The sequence below is a fragment of the Erythrolamprus reginae genome, chromosome 2, assembly GCF_031021105.1.
Source record: "Erythrolamprus reginae isolate rEryReg1 chromosome 2, rEryReg1.hap1, whole genome shotgun sequence".
NCBI lineage: Eukaryota > Metazoa > Chordata > Lepidosauria > Squamata > Dipsadidae > Erythrolamprus > Erythrolamprus reginae.
Genome location: NC_091951.1, coordinates 86,786,597 through 86,808,028, shown reverse-complemented (window position 1 = coordinate 86,808,028; position 21,432 = coordinate 86,786,597). Strand labels below are relative to the sequence as shown.

The window sequence follows — 21,432 nt, the reverse complement described above, 5'->3', positions numbered from 1 at the left end:
AAAATAACAATAAGGGTATGGCCCCAAAGAAGAGGCAAGCTCGGGCCCCTCCGGCCCAACCAGCAGTGCGGCCTAGGAGGGCTCTTAGGCCTTCTGCCCGGGCTCAGGCTAGCATGGAGGGGCCCCCTGGGGTGGTCCCACCAGAAAGGGTGGTGGGGTTTCTGCCCACAGCCTCTCACCCCAATGTTTCTCCCTCTCTTTCTTGGGCCAGGGTCCTGGAGAGGTTGGACGAGTTGGAGCGTTGGCGATCCGGATCGGGCCCGGGCGGGCCCCCCCTGCCTGCATCGGCGGCCTGGGGATGACATCTGGAGGAGGAGGTAGCCCAGGCTGGGCAGATGGCCCAGACCAGGCAGATGGCCCAGACCGGGCAAATGGCCCAGACCGGGCAGATGGCCCAGTCGGGGCAGATGGCTGCGTTGCAGGGCCCTGCACGGATGGGCCCCCCGTGGATGTCATCCACCCCGTACGGGACAGGTGAGGCTTCACCACTCATGTCCACCACTTCGCTACTTCCCTTACCCGGTTCAGGGCTTAGCCCGCCGGGTTTGGGGACTGGGGCTAGTTTTATGGGGCCCCTGTCAGGCACATGCGGTCAGGTTTGGTCCCCGCCGGCTCTGCCGGCAGTGGCACCGGGGGTAGTTTTTCCACCGGGGCCTGGGGTGGGGGGTTGGACCCCTCCAGCGTCCGCTATTATGCCCCCGCCCCCTTTGGTGTACCCACCGGGGCTAGGGGTGTTGGGAACCGGGGCCTCCACTGTGTGGGACCCCTTCGCCAGCATCAAGGCTGGGGCCATCCCATGTGGGCTGCCTGCTACTCCCCTGGGGTACCACCTCCACCCGTCGGTGAAGGAGGCGATTTGGAGGGGGGAGTATGTGGACCTCTTCTCCCTATTGAACAGAGAGGTGCCCAAGCAGGACAAGGATGTAGTGCCCGGGGAAAAGCCTAAAAAGACCAAAGTCACAAAGTGTTTCAGCTCATGGCTGTACGCTTTCCTGACTTACGCATCAGTTGTGATTCAAAGGCAGCCGGCTAGGGCTGCTTCCATGCTCAAATATATTGACCTAATTGCTAGGGCTCATTTTGAGTATAAAGGTACTATCTGGCGGCATTACGACAAAGGTTTTAGGATGTGGATAGCTCACGACCCCTCCCTGCCCTGGGATATGGTGGTGCCGGAGCTATGGTTCCAGGCCACATATATGTCCGGCAAGGAAGGGTGCGATAGGACCGATAGCGGTCATTTTATGGAGGAGCCCGCGGCTTCCACACCAGCCAAGTCAGCTACGGGGGGAGCGGGGAGGGGAGCCTCCCCTGCGTGTCATGAGTTTGCTGCAAAAGGGGCGTGTTTTCGTCCCTTTTGCAAGTACAAACATGCATGCGAGAATTGTGGGGGGACCCATGCCTCTTCCGTGTGACCCCATCCCAAGAAGGGGGCGGAAAAGAAGGGTGGGGGTCCAGCAAAACCTCCCCCACCTACTGGGGGAAAAGGGGCCCAGCCCAATTAATTTAAAAGCACTTGGGGGTTGGTTGATTGACTACCACCCTCGCTCGAGAGCGGCTGCTCTCTTGCTAGGTTTCTCCAAGGGATTCAAAATCCCTTACGTGGGGGATAGGCAAGCCTTCATGTCCGACAACCTTAGGTCGGTTGTGGGACATGAAGACATTGTTAGGGAAAAGATTCGGAAGGAGGTGGCCGAGGGCAGGGTCCTCGGGCCTTTCCCGGAGCCGCCCTTCCCGAATCTTAGAGTATACCCATTGGGGGTGGTCCCCAAAAAGGCGAGTGGTGAATTTAGGTTGATTTTGTCTTTTTCTAAAGGGGAGTCAGTGAATGATTTCATTCCTGACGAACTTTGTTCAGCCCAGTACACATCCTTTGATGCGGCCGTGGCCATGGTTAGGAAGTGTGGGGTTGAAGCCCTTATGGGTAAACGCGACATTAAGTCGGCATTCCGGCTCCTCCCAGACGACTTCGAGCTGTTGGGCTTCCATTTCGAAGGTGGTTTTTATGTGGACAGGGCTTTACCCATGGGTTGCTCTGTCTCATGCTCTCTTTTTGAGAGCTTTAGCACCTTCTTGGAGTGGGCGCTCAGGAGGCGCAGTGGTCTGGGCTCGGTCGTTCACTACATTGATGATTTCCTGATGGCGGGGCCTGCGCGTTCGGAGCAATGCGTTGCTCTAATGCGGGACTTCGAAGCCCTTTGCGCTCAGTTGGGGGTGCCTTTAGCCTCTGAGAAGACCGAAGGCCCCGCCACCAGGATTACCTTCCTCGGTATTGAATTGGACTCAGAGGAGCAATCTTCCAGATTGCCCCTGGATAAGTTGACTAAAATCAGGGGTAAGCTCGATACGGTTCTGGGCTGCAGGAAGGTCACTCTTCGCAGCTCCAGGAACTAGCTGGGATACTTAATTTTGCCTGCCGGGTCGTGGTGCCGGGCAGGGCATTTTCTAGGAGGTTATATACTGCGATGAAGGGGCTCCGTTTGCCCCATCATCGTACCCGCTTATGTGCAGGGGTCAGGGCTGACCTCTGCGTGTGGCAGGAGTTTTTAGACCAATTTAATGGGCTGTCTTTTTGGAGGCACGAGCTTCTTTTGGAAGCTGAGTTGCAGCACTGCTCCGATGCCGCGGGGACTTGTGGTTTTGGGGTAGTGTTAGGTGACCAGTGGTGCTGGTTGATTTGGCCTCCGGAATGGAGTGCCTCTTCATTGGTTAAGGATTTGACTTTTTTGGAGCTCTTCCCCTTGATAGTGGCCCTAGAGCTTTGGGGTGAGCAGTTTAGGGACAAGACTGTGCATTTTTGGTGTGACAACCTAGCGGTTGTCCATGTTGTGAACGCCCTGTCCTCTAAGAGTGACAGGGTCATGCGGCTTGTCTGCCATTTTGTGCACAGGTCCTTGTCCCTAAACACATTGTTTTTGGCTAGGCATGTCCCCGGGTTAGATAACGGGGTTGCTGACGCCTTGTCCCGTGGTCAGTTGTCCAGGTTTCGGACCCTGGCCCCGTGGGCCCGAGAGTCGCCACAGGCATTCCCCGACCACCTTTGGAGCCTGGGCGGGCTCCCGAGCGGTGGAGAGACGAGGCCTCCAGGGCTATCGCCCTCTCCGTAGCACCAGGCACCCTGCGGGCTTACCAGCGTGCAGGTAAGGAGTTTGGCAGGATAGGGGTTACCCCCATAGTTGGCCTGCCCCAGTTGAGCACCTGGCAGAATTTTGTGTCCAGCTTAGGCAGCGTGGCCTTTCAGTTAGGACTATTAGGTCAAGGTTAGCCGGCCTCGCCTTTCTGTCAAAGGCGGGGGGGTTTAGAGATTTTTCTGGTGACTTCCGCATTCGGAAGATGCTGGAAGGCTGGATGAGGGAGCGACTGGGAGCCCCTTGTGACACTCGTCAGGCCCTGACGGTTCAGCAGCTGTCCCTGATTAATCAGGCTTTAGACAGTCTGTGTGCCTCCTTGTACGAGGCCCGTCTTTTTAGGGCAGCGACTTGTGTCATGTTTTTTGGGACCCTCAGGGTCAGTGAGGCCATGGCCTCCTCTCAAGCTGACATGTCGCTCCGTGCCTTCCAGTATGCTGATCTAGCCTTCAGGCAGGGGGGGGGGGTATCCCTTGTAGTAAGGCATTCTAAGACAGATCAGCTGCACAGAGGGGTTTGTATTGAGCTCAGTGCAGCCGCCGACCAGTCTGTGTGTCCGGTGGCCGCCTTGCAGCATTATTGTAGTTTACGGGGGTCGGGGCAAGGGTACCTTTTTAAGCATCTGGACGGTACCCCTCTGACCCGTTATCAATTCTGGGTGTTAGTGTCCAGGGCAATGGCTCAGGTAGGCATGGATCCCGCCGGCTATGGAACGCATTCGTTCCATATCAGCGCCGCCACTAGCGCGGCACTTTCTGGTTTCCCGGCCCAGCGGATTTGGGAGATCGGCCGCTGGCGGTCAGCGGCATATTTGGGTTATGTTAGGCCCGCTGAGGATTCTAGGCAGGGCTTAGGCTAGGTAACCTCTCTGTGTGTCCTCTTCCAGGTCCCCATGCCAATACGAAACCGACGGCGCTGCTGTGCGGCCACAGCATGATATTTTGGGCCGGCCGCTCAGCAGCCAGAAGCGCCATCGGGACCCAGTTGTCATTGGGACGGTGGGTCAAGGTCGTTTGGATGGGCCGAAGAGGTATGCGGTGGGAGGGACTCCTGCCGGCGTTGCTGGGGGGGCAGCATCCCACAGCTGCACCCGGCGGTACTGGGCGGGCGGCTTCCCAGGGCCGCGCCCAGGTTGGACTGCGAGGGCGGCATCCCATTGCTGCGCCCAGATGGCTGGTCTTGCACCTCGGTGGCAATGACCTGTGCCTGCTTGGGGGTCTACCATTGATCATCCAGGCGAGCAAAGACCTGCGGCGGCTTCGCACGGTGTGGCCAACCACGCAAGTGGTGTGGTCAGAGATCCTCCCTAGGATCACGTGGAGGGACGCCATTTCCCTTAGGGCCATTCACCGGGTCAGGCGTAGAGTAAATAAGGCCCTGGGCAGGATAGTCAGGGAATTAGGTGGGGTTGTAGTGGCCCATCCCCTCATCACTGTAGATCGGCCGTGGCTTTACCGGGCCGATGGCGTTCACCTGTCAGAACAGGGCAACGGCATTTTCTTACAGGACCTGCAGCGGTCTCTGCGTGAGCTGGCGCAGCTAGAGGGGGGAGTCAGGGGGCCAAGATAGAGATCTGACCCCCGCTCCTTGGCAGGTTAGGGGCGGAAAACTGGGTGGTGGTTTAGCAACTGCGTGTTCTCCTTTGGGCATCTTTGGGGATGATTGACAGGTTCTCTCCAAGCTTGTGGTGGAAGCGACCTGAGCAGTTGGGGGGAACCTGTCTTTTGGTCCCGCACCTTTAAGTCCCCTGTTAGGGGCTAGCCGGCGGGACCCCCCTCATGCAAGTGCATGGCAGGGTCTCAGGTGAGGGAGGGGTCCCTCACCTGGACTAGCATGGAGCTACGCCCATAAGTTGCCCAGGAAGTTTATCTGACGTCATTTTCCGCCCCGGAAGCATTTGTTTGACCCTGCAGGTCCATTGTTTGGGTCATAGTTGGGTATGTTAATTTATGCTAATTTAATTGAATAAATTATGCTAATTTATTATTAATAAAAATGACCCAGTTTAAATCCAGCTCTTGTGTCCGTGTCGTTACTCCGTCTCTTCTGCAAAGACAAGTCATTAGTAGGTCATTAGCAAATTCCCATTCCTTGTTTTGGTTTTCATTCTTAAATAAATATGCGTGTGGATCTATTTTCATTTACAGTGATCTCTCGGTTAGCGCGGGGGTTACGTTCCAAGACCTCCCGCGCTAACCGATTTCCGCGTTATACTGGATGCGGAAGTAAAAACCACCATCTGCACATGTGCACCATTTTTTTCATGGCCGCACATGCGCAGATGGTGGCGTTTGCGTGTGGGCGGCGGGGAAGACCAAGGGAAAGTTCCTTCAGCCGCCCAACAGCTGATCTGCTCCGCAGCGCGGAAGCAGCGAGGAGCCGAAGATGGGGTAAAGGCAAAGGGGAAACCCCATCTTCGGCTCCTCGCTGCTGCCGCGCTGCGGAGCGGATCAGGTGTTGGGCGGCTGAAGGAACCTTCCCTTGGTCTTCCCGCCGCCCAGGCAAAGGGGAATCCCCAAGATCGCTTGCCGCTTTGCAGCTTGGAGCCTTGCTTCGCCTCCTTCGCTGCAATAGGCAAGCGGCAAGCGATCTTGAGAAAGAGAGAGAAAGGAGGGCGACTTGCCAGTCCACGCCCCCCTGGATGAACAGCCTCGCATGGCCCCAGCGCCGGGCTCCGCTGTTGCCTCCGCCCCCATTCGGCTCTGCAGCTGAGAGGCCTTCCCGGCAGAGCCCTCCCCAACAGCTCCCGCCGCCAGCGCAAAAAAGAAAAGAAAAAAAAATCCCCAAAAGAGGCAGGCACAAAGCAGGGGCACAAGGGGAGCTGCCCGGCAGAGGTTGCTTTTTTTCTTCTCGTGGGCAAGTGGAGGGGGGGAGAGAGAAGGGAGGAAGAGAGTGTGAGAGAGGAAGAAAGAGAGAGAGAAATGATAGAAAAAAGGGGAGAAAAAAGAGAAATGAGAAAATGATTGAAGCATAGTGACAGGAAAGAAAGAGAAAGAGACAGAGAAGTGACTCTTGGTGATGACGTATGACGTCATCGGGTGGGAAAAACCGTGGTATAGCAAAAAAACCGTGGAGTATTTTTTAATTAATATTTTGTGAAAAACCGTGTTGTAGCGTTTCGCACTAATCGAGACCGTGCTAATCGAGGGATCACTGTATATGGTTTACTATATAGTCAGGATCAATACAACAAAGTTATACAAATCAACAATATTTTTAGTTTTACTGGTTAAACCTTGTTCAGTAAATCATGTTCAGTTTTTTAAAAATTCATGCCGTAATCAGACTAATTATTTAATCTAAACAATGATGCCCTTCAGCTAAGTTTATAAAAATATACTACATGGCATGGAAAGGGGACAAAATAATGTGTGCATTCTACTTTTGTACATAAGTTATTTTTATTTATTTATTTATTTGTTTGTTTGTTTTGTCCAATACACAATAATACACAGTGTTATAGAGGATATAATCAAGTAGAATGTATTAAAGGGGGAATAGAGGAGAAAATAAAGGAGTGAAATATAACTATGAGAGAATAGCAGAAAAAGATATAGGTATAGAAGATATAGGAGATATAGGAGAGACAATAGGACAGGGAACGATAGGCACTCTGGTGCACTTACGTATGCCCCTTACTGACCTCTTACCAAACTCTGTATGAACAAAATAGTTAACATGATCAAATCTTTAAAAGTAGGCAAAAGAAAAATCAATAAACGAGATTTATCATTTAGCCAGTCATCAGAGACTATAAGAAATGTTTTAGCAAAATGCTACATGCTTTATTAATAAATCAATCTCTTTTCCTTCTCTACTCCTGCTAACAGCAACTCCTTTGTGTGTGGTTTTCGGATTGGGAGCAGAACAGCTATAAGTAGCCACACATAGTTTAGGTTCATAAAACAGAGTGCTTTGGGATTAGCCAAGCTTGCTGTATAACCAAACAATAGTTAATTTATTATAGTGAGGGACAATATTACTAGATAATTACGATTTACTTTACATGGAGTTGTTCTCTAAGACAGTCTATAAATTTCAACTGGTATAAAATCAGAAGCTCTTGTGCTTATGGGAAGTGTCATTATTGCCATATAACCTTAGTGCTATGGGAGCTACATGGCTAGTAGGGCATTTACAATTCTATTCAATGAACTATAGGATCTAAATATTTACAGTACAAGAGGACCTTTCCCTAAAATATTGTTTCTCTTTCCAGTCTGAGTGATTGGAGAATGCCAGCTGAAGGTCCCATCCCAATTGGGTCAAAAAAGTGAACACTGAAAAAAATGGTTCCTTTCCATAGCCCTGTAAAAAACCTGGCTATTCCAGAAGCCTACATTTACTATATTGTCCACCCTATGTTTATTGTTTATAATATGTAAATACAGTTAGCATTTGTTACCACATTGGTATCTTATTACTGTTAGTCTTTTATACAATGCTTAGAGTCTTTCCAGAGAGAAGCAGTTTGTAGATGTTATAAATACATTACTAATCTACATCTGAAACAGAACAGACTGAACAAAAACTATTGAATAAAACTCTAGATAAACTGGTGTGTGGAAGGGGGTAGCACACAGTGACACTAAAGTTAGCAACTTTATACTTCATGTAATACACCTTTGGTAATATCTTTAATCATACATCTATTATGTAAACCAATTTCTGGCTTATAGAGTTGTAGTAAATGTTTCCATTTTGGTTTCTTCAATTAGAGAGAATTTTTCCCTCAAGAGAAGGGTGAGGAACTATGGCCGTTTTATGACTTGTGGACTTCAACTCCCAGAATTCCTAAGCCAGCCATGCTCTAGGATAAACTGGATAGAGTTAAGGGCGATACATCTAGCCCTTAGTCATTTCAGCCCATTGATGACAGGCCATCATGTGTTAGTGATGATGGACAACATTGCGGCCAAGGTGCATGTCAACTGCCAGGGAAGCATGCAGTCCAAGGCTCTGATGCTGGAGGCCCATCAACTCACTCTTTGGGGGGAACATCTTCTCTCCCTTTGGGCACACCACATCTTGGGTGTAGCCAATGTACGGGCTGATTGGCTAAGCCGGTCCTCGGTGGACCAAGCCGAATGGTACCTGCATTCAGCATTATTCAAGGAGCTGACGGAATTGTTTGTTATGCCAGTAGTAGACCTTTTTGCCATTCCTAGCAATGCTCAGTTCAACAGTTACATCACTCAATTTGCAACCCAGGAAGCAGTGGGGGCCAATGTCTCTGTTCCTGCCACTTCCGATCATACAGCAAGTTATCCGGAAGACATTGCAAGAGAGGGCATAGGTCATCCTCATAACACCTTACTGGCCTCGCATGCTGTCTTTGCAGATCTGATGACTTTCTCCATGTCTCCAACTTGGAGTCTCAGATGCTGGAGGGGTCATTGATTCACCTGGACCCGCAGTGGTTCAAACTGCGGGTCATCATGAAAAAACACAATATCCCAGCCAGGGTCATTGATACCATGCAAGCCTCCCAAAGACCACCCACTCCCACATCTATGATGCAACATAGTGCATCTTTTGCAGGTGGCATGTGAAGTTGGCCATTGTCCTTTCTCAAGTGTCATCTACTAACAACCTCTAGTTTCTCCAGGATGGACTGGATAGGGAGCTTAGCCCAAACACTTTGCGTATACAAGTAGCAGCCGTGGCATCCATTCTTTCTGGCAACCACCATGATTAGTTGACTCGTCGTCTGCATAGCCAGTATTTCTTACGGGGTACCACTAACATCGCTTCCCCCACTGCTACCCTACTTGGAATCTTCCTAAGGTGCTGCAGTCCCTGATAGATTCACCGTACAAACGGCTCAGGGAGGCCAGTTTACAGCACCTGATATGTAAAGTGGCATTTTTGATAGCCATTACGTAGACTAGGAGAGTGTCCAAGTTGACCGTGTTGTAGATCCAGTTGGATTTCTGTATATTTCATGCCAACAAAGTGGTTCTTCTATTAGATCTGATCTTTCTGCTGAAGGTCAATACTTGGTTCCATTAAGCTCAGGAGATTGATCTCCCTAGTTTTTGTTCATGGCTGGCTCATCCTATGGAGAATCACTGGCATATGATGGATGTGCGACGAGCGTTGCATATTTATATCAAATGGACTGCTCGACTCCGCTTGTTGGAATCGCTTTCTATTGTTTCAACTGGCTTTCATGGGCCCTAAGGTGACGCTGTCCATGGTCAGCAGATGGATTCATTCTATAATAGCTAAGACATATGAACTGCAGTTGCATCAGCCGCCATCTCATATCACTGCCCACTCAACCAACAGTGCTGCCACTTCAGCAGCTTGAGCTACCAATAGGATTGCAAACTCGCACAGAAAGCCAATGTGCTTTCCTCCAGGTATTATTGGTCCTTCAGCATTCTCTGTCTGTAGTCATCTTTGCAGTAGAATCATCTTGAAAAAAATACTAGTCACAATTTTTCATAAACGTACTAGTTGAGGGGAAAGCTTTAATAAAAACATTAACTTTTATTAGGCTTGATTATGAGAACATCATTATTCCTTGAGTATCTACTGAAAACCTAGGTCAACTGTATCTGAAAATCTGGATCAAAAATAGCACATTCATATCCAGACATTCCAGCAAAATATTTATGCAAAACACATGCACTAGATAGGATTTGCTGATCTGTGCAAATATCTACATTTGCCTTCTTTCTTGGCTATTGTGTGTGCAACTAAATACATTTTTAAAAATCCACTCCTGCTCTAAAAAATCTTAACAGCTTAGCATGTGACAAGCAGTAACAGGTGACAAAAACAAATGGACAAAAAAACCAGTCAAAGCAACTGCAGTAATCTACTGGAAGAAAGTTGTATTTGGTTTCTATTCCCAGTAGTAAGAAGAATTTAATAATAAAGAATTTAATAATAATTTAATAACATTACATTTTAATAATGAAATGAAACTATGTTAGGCAGAATTAACTTAGAGGACACTGTAAATTCACAAGACAAATTCACTAACAACTATTATGAAAACTATCTAAGATCTAGAGCAGTGTTTCCCAACCGGTGTGCCGCGAGACATGGTCAGGTGTGCCGCGAAGAAATAAGCTCAGCTTCTGGTCTCGCAACTTTTTGCGAAGAGAAAAAAGTTGTGAGACCGGAAGCTGAGCTTGCTTCTTTGCACCTTCCAAGTTTTCCAGCAGCTGCGGCGCCCCGCCTGGCTGGAGTTTCCCTGTCAGCAGGTGAGCTTTGGGGCTTGGTGGGAGGGCAGCGGCAGGGCGGCGCACAGTGGGAGGGTGATGGCGGTGGCAGCGGCAGCGGGCAGGAGCCATGCCGTGGGGCGGTGGCAGGGTGGTCCCTCTCTCTCCCCCCCTCTCTTGCTTTCTCTTTCTCTCCCCCCCCTCTCCCTCTCTCTTTCTCCCAGTAGCCGTGGGGCGACGTCAGGGTGATCAGCTGTGAGGCGGAGCTACGGAACAGAGGAACAGAGGCACCGACGGCGGCGGCTGGAAATGCTGGAATTGCGTGGCTGGCACTTGCCTGCTGGCTGGACCAGGACGGAGGCTCAAGCCCCACGTCCATGCCCAGCGCAACGCCAGAAATGTACGGCATCTAGCCACCGCCATCTGTGCCTCCGTTCTGGAGCTCGGCTTCACAGCTGATCACCCTGCCGTCGCCCCACGGCTACTGGGAGAAAGAGAGAGGGAGAGAGGGGGGAGAGAAAGAGAAAGCAAGAGAGGGAGAGAGAGGAAGAGAGGGGGGGAGAGAAAGAGAGTGAAAGATATAGCAAGAGAGGGAGAGAGAGAAAGAGAGGGAGAGAGGGGGGAGAGAAAGAGAGAGAAAGAGATAGCAAGAGAGGGAGAGAGAGGGAGAGGGGGGATAGAAAGAGAGAGAAAGAGATAGCAAGAGAGGGAGAGAGAGAAGGAGAGAGGGGGGAGAGAAAGAGATAGCAAGAGAGGGAGAGAGAGAGAGGGAGAGAGGGGGAGAGAGAAAGAGATAGCAAGAAAGGGAGAGAGAGAAAGAGAGAGGGAGAGAGGGGGGAGAGAGAAAGAGATAGCAAGAGAGGGAGAGAGGGAGAGAGAGAAAGAGAGAGGGAGAGAGGGGGGAGAGAAAGAAGGAGAGAGGGGGGAGAGAAAGAGAGAAAGCAAAAGAGAGAGAGAGAAAGAGATATAGCAAGAGAGAGGGAGAGAGAGGGGGGAGAGAAAGAGAGAAAGCAAAAGAGAGAGAGAGAAAGAGAGATAGCAAGAGAGAGAAAGAGAGAGGGGAAGAGAGAAAGAGAGAAAGACAGCAAGAGAGAGAAAGCAAGAGAGAGAGAAAGAGGGGGGAAGGAGGGTGAGGGAAAGACAGAGAGAGGGAAGGAGGGCAAAAAAGAGAGGAAGGAAGGGAGAAACAAAGATGGAGAGAGAGGGGAAAGAAAGAGGAGGGAAGGGAGAGAGAGAGAGGGAGAGAGGGAGAGAGAAAAATAGAGTGAAAGGGAGGAAGAGAGATATTTTTTGTCCAAACTTTTTTTTACACACACACACACCCGCCACCCGCCCCCGCTCAATGTTCCCCAGGATTTTGTAAATGTGAGTAATGTGCCGCGGCTCAAAAAAGGTTGGGAAACACTGATCTAGAGGAAATGTGAAGAACATCACATTCTTGAGAATCTTTTATACCAACTACTCTGTTTTTTCTATAGTAGAGAAGAAGAGCTAACCAAAAATTTTGGGAGTTATTTCAACTGCTACAGTCGAAACCCGAAAAGTGTGAATGATGAAAATGTATTCATTGTGCCTCTATAAATATTTTTATTCCTGTCCTGTCAGATTACTAAACTTCACATTACTATGAAATAGCTAGTCTGTCTTTGAAGTAACAACATGTTTGCAAGATTACAGCAAAACAGGTTTTGTAAAGAAGTTCTTCCCTCATTCTTCTTATCTTTTCTGACTCTCAACATTAGGTCAGACTTTTATGAACTCATTCAAAACTAAAGAAACATGGCATGCAAAGTGCAGGGAAATTCCATTGTCTTTGCAACCTGAGCAGGATGCAGGCTTATCTGAAAGCAAATAGAGACTTATGAAGGCTCATCTAACGTTGGCTTTATTGCTGCTGTCTGCAAACTGATTATATAAACAAAAGGTATGTGCTCAAAGTAGTATTGTTCAGAGGAAGGCAGCTGCTCACCATTCGAGAAATTGAAAGCACTTTATTACAGCATTATAATAACAGGAGATGGCAATACAATAGTGTTTTTTCGAAGGTTTCTACTCAGTGAAGTATACTAAACCACAATTTATGTTTTTTAATGGGACTGGAAGGAACCTTTCTTCCTGACTGATAATTATTATTGTTATTATTATTATTATTTATTAGATTTGTATGCCGCCCCTCTCGATAAAGATAAGCACTTGATAAAGAATTTCTTTTTAAATACTGTACTTGTGAAGTTGAATTTGAAATATATTAAAACAATTAAAACTTTTTTTTAAAAAACTCACAACATTTGCAATTGTGCTCAAATTAAATAAGAATGTGTAGGTGGTCAGGAGTATTTTTTCCTGCATGCAAGAAAATACATTATATTCAAACTAATTCTATATAGAGAATTCTCATTGTTAAAAATTATCCCATCTTCATTAATCTATGCTTTGCTTTATAATGGCACATACTGATATTACATATCTGAACTGAAGAGGTTACTCTCAAAGTAGAAGCCAACTATAACTTGTGCATAATAGACCGCAAGCCCAGATTTATTTATATAGTTTAAACTATTTAAGATCCAGCCTTTATGGGCACCTCAGACCCCTTTTTTTCTTCCTCGTGCAATTTGTTATCGTCAAGCTTGTTTGTTCTGTAGCTGAATCTGGAATATATTTCAGTAATATTCATTTTAAAATATGCTTTGGACAACCTGTAAATTCTTAATTATCTCGTGGTGACACCCCGTAAAGGGAAGGTTTAATTTGTCTGCTGTCAGTTGCTTTATTTGGGTTTTCAGTTCAGTTTTGGGGCTACATCATGCAGGCTAGCTTTTCAGAAAATGGATCCTTGTAACAAATATGGTTAGCATCAAGATGAAAGCTGTGAACCTCAAATTTTGATTTATATGAGCAACTGTGAATATTTGCTGAACTTAATCCCCAGTTTTTTTAAAAAAACACCTCCAGCATGAAAGGTAAACTTTCAACTAAATCATTCTTCCTCCTTTTCCTATTGCTGACTTATGTCAGCTTATGATGGGTACATCTTCTCTTAATCTTGAACATTTCTCTTCATTCCTCTCTACTTCAAGTACATGGAGTCAGCGTGCAGCAAATTGGCTGCTTCCATCATGGTCTTCTGGCCTGCAACATTATTTCATTTGGCCAAAGACATTGGCGATTAAAAGATCAAACCAGTCTCAATCATGTAAATTAACTGAGAATCTGAACATTGAAATCATGTATTTGAACCTATCTTTTATATTATCATCGATCTTATTACCATTCCTCTTTCTCCATTAAAAAAAAACTTTAAAAATGGTAGAACATGGATCTCCAATGACTTTTCATTGGTATTGGTGGCACTAGTTTAATACCCAGAGACTGCAATCAATCTAAGAGGTTGGAAGCAAAGGTCTTTCAACAAGTAAAGGTTTATTTATTTTATTAATCAAATATATATTTTAACCCAAAGGATTGTTGGCAGCAATGAAACTAAAAAAAAAAATAATAGAACAAATAAAAGCCAAACACAATGTATGACATTAAGCCGCCAAAGTCTCTAGAATACCTCTATCTGTTTCTTGCTTCATTTTTTAAGCTTTAACTGTAATAGTCTTGGTATTCTTTGCACTGAAGCGTTAGTGCTAATGGTTTTCAAAACTCTTCAATACAGAATTTCTTCCGGGATACCCTGCTGTCGTACATTCACCATTTTTCCAAGTCCTCCTTCAGGGTGGATCTTCCAAGGCAAGGCATAAATCCCTCATCTTGACTATATTTATTTTTTTCATAAATATAATTCCTTAACCTATAAATTTTTTTACATCTTCATGCCCTTTGGGGCCTCATCTTTTGACATTGGTCTTACCATTTCAATCCTGGTGGAATAAGTCTCTCTCTCTCTCTCTCTCTCTCTCTCTCTCTCTCTCTCTCTCTCTCTCTCTCTTTCTCTCTCTCTCTCTGTGCGTATGTGTTTATGAAGCCTGGAAGTATTGGCATTCAGTGAAGGGCCCGTCCTTTGAAACAGTTTTCCTGTTTAAGATTTGCCACCAACATGATCCGTTTTCTGCAAGAAACTGTAGATAGAGCTGTTCTGGAAGCTTTAGAGGTTTAATGACATACATTGTGCTTGGCTTTTATTTGTTCCATGTTTTTTAAATTTCATTGCTGCCAAGAATAGTCTTGAACTTTGTAATGACAGTTTACATTGTTCTTTCTTTATTCTTCTGTTACAAGAATGATCCTTTCATGATTACATCAGATGTGATGGCAGTGCCTTAACTCAGTGTTTCCCAACCTTGGCAACTTGAAGATATTTGAACTTCAACTCCCAGAATTCCCCAGCCAGCGAATGCTGGCTGGGGAATTCTGGGAGTTGAAGTCCAGAGATCTTCAACTTGCCAAGATTGGGAAACACTGCCTTAACTAAATCTAATTTAAATCTTGATAAAGAAAGCACTCCCTATTATCAAACCATGCCTACCAACCAAATTTACTTAATGATTAAATCATAACAATGAGGGAAAAGAGCAAATAAAAGGATTGGATAGCCATATATGTTAATGTCAATCCAGTAACTTTAACAAATGCTGTTTGGTATATATAAATAACATGCTGATAGTTAAATTAAATGAATGCACATTATATATCAGCAGCTATTTCAACAGATATCAAGACATCTTCTGTTGAACTTCAAGGTTTGTTTTCTTTCACTTGTTGATCAACAATAAATTAGAGCAATTATGGCCCAATTGACACACAATTATTTCTATATAAATAGAATTATTTTTATAGGCATATGTTTTATTCAAGAATCATGAAACGATGAAATCATAATATCTAATGAGAACCCTACAGTAGAGTTATTACTTTATATTAAATCAAGTAATCCTATGTGTGGATAAAACAGAAATTTTACTAGATGTCAAACATAACAACGTTTATTTATAATTCCACCATAACTGGTTTTACAACGTTCATATTGTGCAATAAAAAACTTACCATTACAAGCTAAGCTACTGAAGTGGACTCAATAGCATTCTCTAAAAATGAGCAGAGCATAAAAATACAGAATAGAAAAATCCAAATAAGATTCTTTATTCCAAAGTCCTTTTTAGATATACTTTGTTACTTCCAAACTCCGTGTTTCCAATTTCAAAGAAGTATCTGGGTTTTGGTTCAAGCATTACTGCACTAATAGAATAGGTACAGTGGTACCTCTACTTACAAACTTAATTCGTTCCGTGACCAGGTTCTTAAGTAGAAAAGAAGTAGCAATTTTTCCCATAGGAATCAATGTAAAAGCAAATCATGTGTGTGATTGGGGAAACCACAGGGAGGGTGGAGCCTGTTTCCTCCAAGGAGATTCCTAGAGTGGCCCCACAGAGGCTTCTCCCCACTTTATCCGGTTACAGTTTCGGAGGCTTGGGTTTGTAAGTGGAAAATGGTTCTTGAGAAGAGGCAAAAAAATCTTAAACACTGATTGTAAGTCCTTGTAAGTCCTTGACATACAACCATTTGTTCAGTGATTGTTTCAAGTTACAACAGTTCTGGAAAAATTGATTGATTACCATTTCATACTTATGACCACTGTAGCACCCTTTGTCAATCAAACAAAATTCGCATACTTGGCAACTGGCATGAATTTAAGACGGTTGTAGGGTCCCAGGGTCATGTGATCTGCCTTTGAAACCTTCTGGTAAACAGAGTCAATGAGGAAATCAGATTCGCTTAACAACCGTGTTACTAACTTAACAACTGCAGTGATTTTACTTAACCAATGTGGTAAGAAAGGTCATAATGTGGAACAAAACATACTTAACTGTCATGCTTAGTAATGAAATCTTTGGTATCAATTGTGGTTGTAAGTCGAGGACTATTTGTACACATTTTCAACATACAAAGTCCCAAAGTCATGAGACCTCATGTTGCATTTTGGGGGTTTAACTCTTTATCAACTGTTAGTCTTTTTCCACAAACTAAAAGCAGTTGGCATATTGAAAATATGGCTTTATTTGGCTGTGAGAAACACAGTGACATTGTCATGCAGTTAAATAGACTGGAAAATGGACCAACTGTCTATTTTAAAGCCTTGGTTTTTTTTTAATTGTTGCTGCTTTTTAAGCTTGATGCTCATTAGCATAATCACTGGGTATGATTCCTCATAAAAGAATCAACATGGCTTACCATTTTCCATTCTGTTTTGAAAGAACTTGGCAAGTGGTCCAACTGACAATAAAGATATTGTTTTCTCCCCACGCCCAAGGGGGTTCTGTTCCAACTATACTAAATTAATAAGCTAGTAATTCCACACAACGTATTATAAAGAAGAATGCCTGCTTTTCAGACATTTTTGTGTTATGTTACTGGAACTGTTAACAATAAAATATATTCACTGGCATGGTGTAAATTGCTATAAGTGCAATTTCTTAGTTACCCTATGTGAAATAGAAAGATAATTTTCCATTTTCTAACCCTAACCCTAACCCTAAATAACTTCAGTCATAATGTTTGCAATTCAAACTTGAACAATGTTCCTAGAAGTTGATGTGCTTTTAGTGTAGTACAGATTTACATTAATTTTTAACTGTTTAAAAGCTTTTATAAAACACAAAGAAGTGAATTCACAATACGCTACATGAATTAGTTTTTCAAACATTGGTGTTTTGAAAATGAGTAAACACAAATGTAAAAATGCAATTTTACTTATTACTGTCCCTATTGTTGTTAAGATGAATTTTTCCTGCTTTCCTGCTTTTGTTTCTTAACAATAAAAAAGGAAAGGTTTCTCATGCCATGCTCTAGGTGTTAATTTCCGATTAATAGCCAAAGAGCCAATGTTGCCTGAAGCCACTTCTGTAATTATGACTATATACTGAAAGTTCCCTTCCCATCAAAGTGGTACCTATTTATTTACTTGCATTTACATGCTTTTGAATTGATAGGTTTGCAGGAGCTTGGGCAAATAACAGAAGCTCACTAATCACTTGGTACTTAGATCTTGAACTGCCAATCTTCTGGTCAACAGATTCAGCATTTTTAACCGCTTGGTTGCCACATCCCTATATATACTGCTCAAAAAAACAAAGGGAACACTCAAATAACAAATTCTAGATCTGAATGAATGAAATATTCTCATTGAACACTTTGTTCTGTACAAAGTTGAATGTGCACAACAGCATGTGAAATTGATTGTCCATCAGTGTTGCTTCCTAAATGGACAGTTTGATTTCACAGACGTTTGATTTACTTGGAGTTATATTGTGTTGTTTAAGTGTTCCCTTTATTTTTTTGAGCAGTGTATTTTCAACAATGTACAGCAGGGAGATCTAGCCCGCGGTGCCGCCCTGGAAACAGCAAAGGATCAACCCACGGTGCCTTTGCCAGTGAAAATGGAGCTCAGGAGGGGTGGGCACTGCTCCCCCAGGCCCTGTTTTTGGCCGCAATGGCCTCCTGCAGCCGTTTGCCAGCTAAAACAAAGCTTAGAGGGGCATGCATAGCTCACCCGAGCTCCATTTCCACTGGCAGAGGGCAAGCAAAACAAACTAAAAACAACAGGAAAAATGTTTCCCCTTTTGCATTTGAGCATGCAAGGGATTGGGAAGGAGAAAGGGAAAGAAAAAAAGATGGGAATTGGATAGCCATATATGTTAATGTCAATCCAGTAACTTCAACAAATGCTGTTTGGTATATATAAATAACATGCTGATGGTTAAATTAAATGAATGCACATTATATATCAGCAGCTATTTCAACAGATATCAAGACATCTTCTGTTGAACTTCAAGGTTTGTTTTCTTTCACTTGTTGATCAACAATAAACTAGACCAATTATGGCCCAATTGAAACATAATCTCTGTGAGCTGGTAGAATTATTTTTATAGACATACTGTACGTTTTATTCAAGAATAGTGAAACCATGAAATCATAAAATCTAATGAGAACCCTACAGCAGAGTTACTACTTTATATTAAATCAAGTAATCCTATGTGAGGATGTATATAAACTTTGGGGTCTGGGTGGGAGAGCGGCGGCAGCGGGAATGGGAGGGCGCCGGCAGCAGCGGTACCAGGCAGTAGTCGCAGGGTGGCGGCAGGGCGGTCGGCTGCAAGCAGCAGCTCCAGGGCTGTGGCACCGACGGCGGCGGCTGGACGTGTTGCTGGATGCCGTACATGCTGGTGCTGCGGGGCTGACACTGGCTCGCTGGCTGGGACGGGACGGAGGTGCAGGTGCCAGCCCTGCAGCTACTGTCCAATGCCGCTGTTGCCGGCGTGGTGTACGAGAGAGAAAGAGAGAGAAAGAAAGAGATAGCAAGAGAGAGAAAGAGAGAGGGAAAAAGAGAGAGGGAGAGAGAGATAGAGAAATGAGAGAAAAAAGGGGAGAAAAAAGAGAATTGTGAAAATGATTGAGGCAGAGAATGAGAGGAAAGAGAGAGAAACAAAAGAGAGAGAGAAGTGACTCTTGATTTAAAGCATATGATAAAAAGCACCCAAAGAATAAGAGAGGAAAAAACCCCCAGCCCTCACCTGTTTTTGGAAATGGTTCAAGAGTGTGTACACACACACACTCAAGGGGGGAGGAGGAGACAGGGATGGAAAAAGAGAGGAGAGTGTCCTAGAGCGTCATTTTGGTTGGTGGTGTGCCCAGGATTTTGTAAATGTAAAAAATGTGCCGCGGCTCTAAAAAGGTTGAAAATCACTGCCCTACATTATCTTAGGGGGGGGGGGAATCAAACCAAACAGTCGAACACCAAGATTTTAACTTCTATTTTACTAGGAAATTTTGCTTCATTTAACTCAGCTTTCATATTGACTGACTGCTTTATTTAGGTATAATCTATCAACAATGCATTCCAAGGTACAAACATTTAAAAATACTGTACATTAAAAAAAATCTACATACATGCTTATAGCTCAACACAGTTTCTAGAGGGTTTAGCTTAGTGTAACTTGGTTAGAATACAAGTACATCTCCTAACTTACGTTTTTCATCATCCGCATGCACAAGTGATGCTGCTCTTGACAACACATCCAATGGAGTTTCCATTCCTGACTGGATCCTGAATAAGAAATAAATATTGTATTATTTTCTCAGACAATAGAAGATGATAAATCTCTATTTTATTAAGTCATCGGCGATCAATAGGAGCAAACTTTTTTTTTTCAGACAAGCCTCCAGATATAGGAGATGTTGAGAGCCAATATTTATTACTCTACTCCGCCCAGAGTCTGCAAGGAGTTGGGTGGCTTAAAAGTCAAATAAATTAAATTCAATTAAATTGCCTTGTCTCCAAGCCACCCAGAGTTATGAAGCACCAGATGGGTGGCTATATAAGGTTACATTCATCTACATGTTCATTAGCAGTCAAAAAACGACCTCATGACACATACCAGTAATCAATCGTGTGAGATTTTTACATAAATAAATATTTTCTCTCTAGAAAAACTGCAGGTGGATGGGAGCAATCAGAAATGAATTTACAGTGCATTATTTTGTGAATAAAATCAATCACAAAAATAAAAGAAAAAAATAATCCTAAGAATAAAGCTTGTAAATACCCTCCTCCCCAGTAAAGCTTGTAAAATAAACCCACAAGTTTCAGTTATCCAATTTAAAACACTGGTTTGCCTATATCATGTTAGTTTCATTCTCAGAACAACCATTTTTGATTATGGAATTATAGAAGTAATTGAATCTAAATTGCAACAATTTCATCTCCTCCCTAAAATTGCTAGAAAGAAGGTTCTGCTCAGACTGTTATCCCCTAGTTAATAAATAACTGAATTACACTAAACAATCAAACCAAAACAATAACAAAGTTGTTGCTTGGTTAAGGACTGAATTCTAGAAATACTAGATGCCCTGTAAATCAAATATTATTACACACAATATTCAAGTTTAACCATTAGTTAACTATTTACAACAACGTTCTAAAAAAAAAAGTCTCAGATCCCTATAATTCCTAATTATGATTCCTAATAATTTTAGTATGTTCCAGGACTATCCAAATTTAAAATTCCTCTTCTAAATCAGAGCTGAAGATGTTTTTGGATGCGAAGTGAAAAGTCTTCAAAGAAAAACCAGAAAATCCAATTTCCTCTTGAAAAAACACCTTTGAGACTCTTTCTAAATATTTTCACAAAGGTCAAAATTATAACTAAGATTAAATAAATTGGACATAACCTTAGCAATGTTTTACTTGGGCAAATTTATATATGTAATGTAATGAGATATTACTTCACATTGATAGTTTTACTAGTTCTACTGTTTTCCATCTCAATTCTTACAATATGGTCAATGGAAGATGGAGTGTGATTTGCTCATAATTTAAGTCACATCTTTAATTTGGATCATGATCACTTAGACTTTAAGGACAGGCTCCAAAAATACCATTAACCTACCTTCAAAAATAACATTAGTCTACTGTAACTTAGACTTAATTTCATCTCTAACCTGGACTCCTAGATATACATGTTCCACATGCTCATTATATGCAGTTTAAGATTAGAGTATTTGCAAGTTACCGTATATACTCGAGTGTAAGCCGAGTTTTTCAGCCCAAAAAATGGGCTGAAAAACACAACCTCGGCTTATACTCGGGTCATTGACAAATTCACCACAAGAGGGCGCCATTGCTTGAGCCAGAGCGAGGAGGCACCAGCTTTTGTCCCCTCTCGCACGCCGTAGGAGCTGTGGGAGGGATGGAGCTCTTGCCTTCTCCCTGGCTCAAGCAAAGGAGGCAGCCATTTGCTCCAACCGAGAGGGGAAAAAGCAATGGGAAACCGGTGAGGTCGTGTGTGTGTGTGTGTGTGTGTGTGTCTGTGTGTGTATGCCCCCTCTCCCCCCCACCGTGAAAAAAGCTACCTACCTCTTGCTGAAACCCAGAGGCTTTTTTTTTAATTCCCTGTGTGTATTTGTCAACAGGTTTACAGTAACTGTATTCCTTGCTCTCTCTGCATTGCCCTTAGTTGGGTTAAAAGGCCCCCTGCTGTCAGATTCTCCTCCCCCTCCTTTGAAAGGATTTAAACTGTTTAAAAAATAGTATTTTGTGGTAGTTGCTGTCCTTGCTTGGATAGGATCTAATAATGTGAAGCATTTTACATATTTTTAAAAATGAGTTTGATTCTAAATAGGACCTG

At 44.1% G+C, this 21,432-nt stretch overlaps 1 protein-coding gene across 3 annotated transcripts in view; it reads right to left on the bottom strand.

The window, feature by feature from the left end:
- The window catches only part of VGLL4 (vestigial like family member 4), a 134,814-nt gene that overhangs the window by 111,256 nt on the left and 2,126 nt on the right, over positions 1 to 21,432 (bottom strand). For all 3 annotated transcript variants that reach the window (XM_070738599.1, XM_070738593.1, XM_070738588.1), the window contains exon 2: positions 19,276 to 19,352. In XM_070738599.1, coding sequence (XP_070594700.1) covers positions 19,276 to 19,339 — 64 coding nt within the window. In that variant the 5' untranslated portion in view covers positions 19,340 to 19,352. The remainder of the gene's footprint in view (positions 1 to 19,275; positions 19,353 to 21,432) is intronic.